Below are 5,330 nucleotides of genomic sequence, written 5' to 3'. Positions count from 1 at the left end.
AGAGTAGTTCAAGTGAAGAGTACATTGGGCTTAAGAAGCCCACTAGTCTTCAAGAGGTCCAACGCTTCTTGTATTCTTCTGGCCATAGCTCTAGTGACTGGGCCCTTGGCCCATGGTCTATCACGTGGACTTCGACCTCGGATGGAGCAGGACGACAGGGTCGAACCTACTAAAGATAGGCAGCCACTCGTCATTAGGCTGACAGACTCTCATGTAACCTACCTTCTAACTTGTCCGAGGAAGCAAAACGACAAATCGGACAGGTTATTTTGGAAAATAAAGACCTTTTCGCGTGGCGGCCCACTGACATGCCCGGGATCGATCTTGAGTTTCTTTGTCACAAACTCTCGGTATGCCGAGAGGCGAAACCAGTTGCTCAGAGGAAGAGAAAAACTGGAGAAGAAAGGAAGAAAGCAATAGAAGGAGAGGTATCTAAACTTCTGGACGCGGGCTTCATCCGAGAAGTCCATTATACTACCTGCATGGCCGAAACGACTAATCCTATAATCGCCCTATTAAAGAAAACAAATTAATTTTGGTGGACAGATGAATGTGAAGTCTCCTTCCAATAGTTCAAAGAAGGGCTTGGTACCCCACCTGTGCTCTCCAAACCGGTTCTCGAGCAAGAAATCATCATTTACTTGGCGGTTTCCAACGAGGCCGTAAGTGCCGTCATGGTACAAGAAAAAGATGACCAGCAAAAACCTATATACTTCATTAGTCGAGTACTACAAGATGTCGAAAGCTGATACCAACTCTTGGAAAAGGTAGCTCTAGGACTTATATACACGGCTTGATGGCTTCGACAATATTTTTAGAGCCACAAGGTGGCGGTCCGAACCGATTTCCCAATTGCTAAGGTGTTAAGAAAGCCAGAACTTGCCGGCCAAATGATGGCATGGTAGATCGAGCTGTCTGAATTTGACATTCGTTTCGAACCTCCAGGCACCATCAAATCACAACACTTGGCCAATTTCTTGAATGAACTCTCCCCACCTGGTCATTTTGAGGATGGTACATGGATCTTGCATGTGGACGGATCTTCCAACTGCCAAGGTAGCGGCACTGACATCATCCTAGAAAGCTCGTCTGGTATCACCCTGCAACAATCTTTGCGTTTCAACTTCCAAGCGTCCAATAACCAAGCCGAATATGAAGCCCTGTTAGCAGGAATGAGATTGGCAGCCGAGATGGGCGTGAAAAAGTTTGTACGCTGGACCGACTCGAAAGTTGTCACGGAGCAAGTAAATGACAACTTTCAGGTTAAAGATCCCAACCTGCTAAAGTATTACCACCTTTTCCGAGAAATGAGCAATCAATTTAATGATGTCCAAGTTTGACACACGCCGCATGGAAACAATGAGAGGGCCGATCAGTTGGCACGGTTGGCAAGTAGTTGCAAGCCGGGAAAACTTCAAACCACCATACACTTGGAACGCATGGATAACTGACATCTTAAACTTTCTCTACAACGACATCGAGCCAATTGATCCAAGTGAGGCCAAGAAGACAAGAACGCAAGCGGCACGATACTCCGTCGTAGCAGGAGAATTGTATCGAAGGGGATTCTCTACCCCTTTTTTGAAATGCATTGACCATCAACAGGCTGACTACGTCATGCGGGAAATCCATGAAGGCATTTGTGGATCCCACTCTGGAGGCAAAAATTTGGCTTCCAAGGTGTTAAGGGCCAGTTACTTTTGGCCGACTCTAAAAATTGACTGCGCCAAATTTGTGAAGAAGTTCCAACAATGCCAACAACACGGTAACCTCATACACACCTCGACCGAAGAGCTGCACAGCATCAATTCCCCTTGGTCGTTTGCATTATGGGGAATCGATATACTCGGCCCGTTCTTGCTTGCCAAGGGCCAATGCAAGTTTCTTTTGGTAGCCATGGATTACTTCATTAAGTGGATCGAGGCCGATCCACTTGCTTCCATCACGGCCGCCAACGTTCAAAAGTTCATCTGGAAGAACATGGTCACTCAATTCGGCATCCTGTATGCTATCATCTCGGATAATGGGCTCCAATTCACTAATCAAAAGTTCAATACCTTCCTCTCAAACCTTGGCATCCGACACAGATTCGCATCTGTCGAGCACCCTCAATCCAACGAACACACCTAATATGCCAATAAGGTAATCTTGACAGAGTTAAAGAAGTGGCTTGGCACGACAAAAGGAGCCTGGTTTGAAGAGTTACCAGAAGTCTTATGGGCTTACTGATGCACACCCCAATCTAGCACCAAAGAAACCCCCTTCCGCCTCGCATATGGATCGAACGCGATGATACCGGTGGAAGTTGAGGAATCGTCATTTCGGAGAACAAATTTCCATGAAGAATCCAACAATAGCTCCCTTTGTGCCGAGCTAGATGTCTTAGACGAGGTGGGAGAAAAAGCGCAAATTGTGGCCGAGGCATGCAAGCAACGGATGAGGCAGAGCTTCAATTCCAATCTGAAGCCGAGAGTCTTCCATGAAGGTGAACTTGTCTAGAGGGCAACATGTTTGGCCAGAGGAAACCCACCAAAGGAAAGCTATCAGCAAACTGGGATGGCCCATTCCGAGTCCGACATGCTCTCAACAATGGAGCATATAAGCTTGAGGAATTATCCGGCAAAGTTATCCCCAAAACGTGGAACACTAGCCACTTGAAAACATACTATAGCTAGGCCCAAGTTATGCACTTCTTTTTTACCATGTAAATCTGTTGCAATGCACTCTTTTCATTGACCAGTCTTTTTATCCTTTATAAAATCGTGAAAAGCGGTTTTTGGCTGGTAAGGTTTTTAACGAGGCATCAATTCATCAATGAAAATACACAGTTCACGACTATTCATAATTTTTTCAAAAATTTATTACAAGTCTTCCCTCCCGAGATCCCTCTTGGTCAAGGATGCGGCTTCCGTTAAAACTTACAAGTCTTCCTTCCCGAGATTTCTCTCGGCCAAGGATGCGACTTAAGTTATTACAAGTCTTCCCTCCTGAGGTTCGTCTCGGCCAAGGATGTGGCTTAGGTTAAATTTATTACAAGTCTTCCCTCCCGAGATCCCTCTCGGCCAAGGACACGACTTACGTTAAGTATTACAAATCATCCCTCCCGAGATTCCTCTCGGCCATGGACGCGACTTACGTTAAATTTATTACGTCTTCCTTCCGAGATTCTTCTCGACCTAGGATGCAGCTTAGGTTGATTATTACAAGTTTCCTCTCAGGGTGCATCAGTCAATATATACATGGAACCAAATAATGAGATTAAAAACACAATTTCATTCAAGGAGCTCTACCGGCCCAAGTTACGAAAAAGGGGCTCTATCGGCCTAAATAACAAAGTAAAAAAAAAGGGGCTCTGTCAGCCCAAAACTACAACCAAAAGAATTAAATTCAAGACTCCACGTCCGGCTCCTCATTGACTTGCCCTTCCTCAAGAGCCTTCACCTCATATACCGTCTCGTCCTCACCAGCCAGCCTTTCTTGGCGAGGAATAGGGGCTTCGTCATCAGGCCGTTCGTTGGGGGGATTTATTTCAGGTTGATGAACTCCCCGTAGAAGAAATCCCTAGACATGTCAAACTGAAAGTTGTGAGGCAAACTTACAAAGAACCAAGCTTTCTGAGCTGCTTGAGAAAAGCTGGCCTCGTGCTACGAAAGAACTTTACTTCGGGCCCTTTCCCTATAGGACCCGAAAGCCTTCTTTTCGGTCTTTAGTTCCCCCTTCAGCTTGTCAGCCCTCTCGAACTTTGCCTTCAGGGAATTTTTGAGCCGCTAAACTTGTAATTTCAAGTCATCGTTCAAGCGGCCCCGGCAGTCCATTTTAGCCTCGTACTTCCAACTGCTAGTTTGCGCATCGGTCAGGGCGGCCAGAGTCTCTTGCATGGCCTTCTCAAAATCGGACAACTTTCGAAGAAGCTCGTCAGCCTCTGAGTTTGGCTCCATTATAATGCTTTCGGCCAAGGCCAGAGCACGAGCTTGGAGCTTGCAGAAGAAGTTCCACTTCTGAGCGGAACTCATTCGGCCAACGCAGGCCTGCCCCTCTTCAGACGTCAAGTCCTGGCTGAGGAAATCTTGCACATTGATGTTAGATGACAAGAAACTCGATCCTACCAAAGCTTGAGGAACCACGATAGTTGGCAGCCTCGTCTGCTTCGCCCTTCGAACTTCGTCCTCGGTCCTCCTCTCGTCGAGCTTTCTTTTTCTCGACTTAGGCCGACAAGCATCCTTGGGCCCCTTGCCCCTCCCTTTCTCAGTCAACCTGGCCCCCCACTTTGGGGAACTATGTTTCTGCCAGGTCGGCCTTCATCAAACACCCCCGCCATCACAACAACTCGGCCCTGAATAAGGTTTCAGATGTCGAGATTTTCGCTCCCACAGCTCGCCATGATCCCTGGACACCATTAGTCAAAATCAATGACAACACATGAATTTAAACAAGTAGGGAAGATACTATACCGATCAACTCATTTGTTATATCGGACGATTCACGTAGCCGAACCAAGGCTCAGCATGACATAGGTCGAGGCAGTTTTTCGAGGAAGTTCAGGTCAGATCACTCCTTCGGGGACATTTGCGACCTTGACACTACATCATACTTCTGCGGTGCCCGACTCCAGTATAAGGGAAACAGTGGCTTCCCCTCGGCATCAAAGAAGTACTTATTCCCAATACTTGGCCGAATCATCACCTTGATAAATCCTACTTTGAACCTCTTGTAGGATGTGGTGTATGGTTGCAATAAGCAATTGGCCCTCCGAAATAGGGAGTGCCACTTCGCCTTCTTGGTCGGCCGAGATGAGTAGTAGTAAAGGAAAAGGAGGGGAGTAGGCTTGATATTAAGGGACAAACATAGATATTAGAACCCTTGCATGGCAGCCCAACTGTTGGGATGAAGTTGGGTCGGCGCCACGTTAAGAAGCCGGAGGATACCCACAAAAAACTCGTCGAAAGGAAGAGTCACTCCTAAGTCTCGGAACAAGTAATCATATACATAAAAGTATTGATATTTACAATTCCCTTGATCCAGGTAGACAAAGTTAGGATTCGACCCCCCATCACTCCGACAAGGCTGAAGAAGATGGGTGAAAGCTCATCTTATTCCAGAAAAGTCAGAAACTTCTCGACAGCAACAAACAATGTTATGGAATTCCTGTCGGTATAACATGAGTACACACTTCACACTTCCCCGTGCACCCACTTGTAGCCCGAGGTTTCTATAGAAGGGAAATGGTGAGAAGCCGATCTGACTTTGTGAGTAGATGGACGGCCATTGGACATCGAAACAGATGAAGACTCCTCCCCACTCTCGGTGCGCTCAAACCCCGGGACAATCTC

At 46.8% G+C, this 5,330-nt stretch overlaps 2 protein-coding genes across 2 annotated transcripts; both read left to right on the top strand.

Moving 5' to 3' along the window:
- Window positions 1–352: 352 nt before the first annotated feature.
- LOC145950384 (uncharacterized) lies at window positions 353–1,340 on the top strand. The gene is made up of 2 exons (XM_083061473.1): window positions 353–428; window positions 946–1,340. The coding sequence occupies exons 1-2, from the start codon at window positions 353–355 to the stop codon at window positions 1,338–1,340; spliced, it is 471 nt and encodes a 156-aa protein (XP_082917599.1).
- Window positions 1,341–1,350: 10 nt separating this feature from the next.
- On the top strand, window positions 1,351–2,499 carry LOC145950383 (uncharacterized). The gene is made up of 2 exons (XM_083061472.1): window positions 1,351–2,003; window positions 2,247–2,499. The coding sequence occupies exons 1-2, from the start codon at window positions 1,351–1,353 to the stop codon at window positions 2,497–2,499; spliced, it is 906 nt and encodes a 301-aa protein (XP_082917598.1).
- The last annotated feature ends 2,831 nt before the right edge of the window (window positions 2,500–5,330 follow it).

The sequence above is a fragment of the Cajanus cajan genome, chromosome 8 (genome assembly GCF_000230855.2).
Source record: "Cajanus cajan strain Asha chromosome 8, NIPB_CcT2T_4, whole genome shotgun sequence".
Taxonomy (NCBI): domain Eukaryota; kingdom Viridiplantae; phylum Streptophyta; class Magnoliopsida; order Fabales; family Fabaceae; genus Cajanus; species Cajanus cajan.
The sequence above is the reverse complement of the archived record's forward strand: the minus strand, read 5'-3'. Positions and strand labels throughout refer to the sequence as shown.

Excerpts from the sequence above, each read along its gene's own strand:
- LOC145950384 (XM_083061473.1), top strand. The coding sequence starts at position 353 with ATGCCGAGAGGCGAAACCAGTTGCTCAGAGGAAGAGAAAAACTGGAGA. Across the intron at positions 429-945 it reads AGAAAGCAATAGAAGGAGAG|GCACCATCAAATCACAACAC; the intron begins GTATCTAAACTT and ends TCGAACCTCCAG.
- LOC145950383 (XM_083061472.1), top strand. The coding sequence starts at position 1,351 with ATGGAAACAATGAGAGGGCCGATCAGTTGGCACGGTTGGCAAGTAGTT. Across the intron at positions 2,004-2,246 it reads GTCACTCAATTCGGCATCCT|CACCAAAGAAACCCCCTTCC; the intron begins GTATGCTATCAT and ends ACCCCAATCTAG.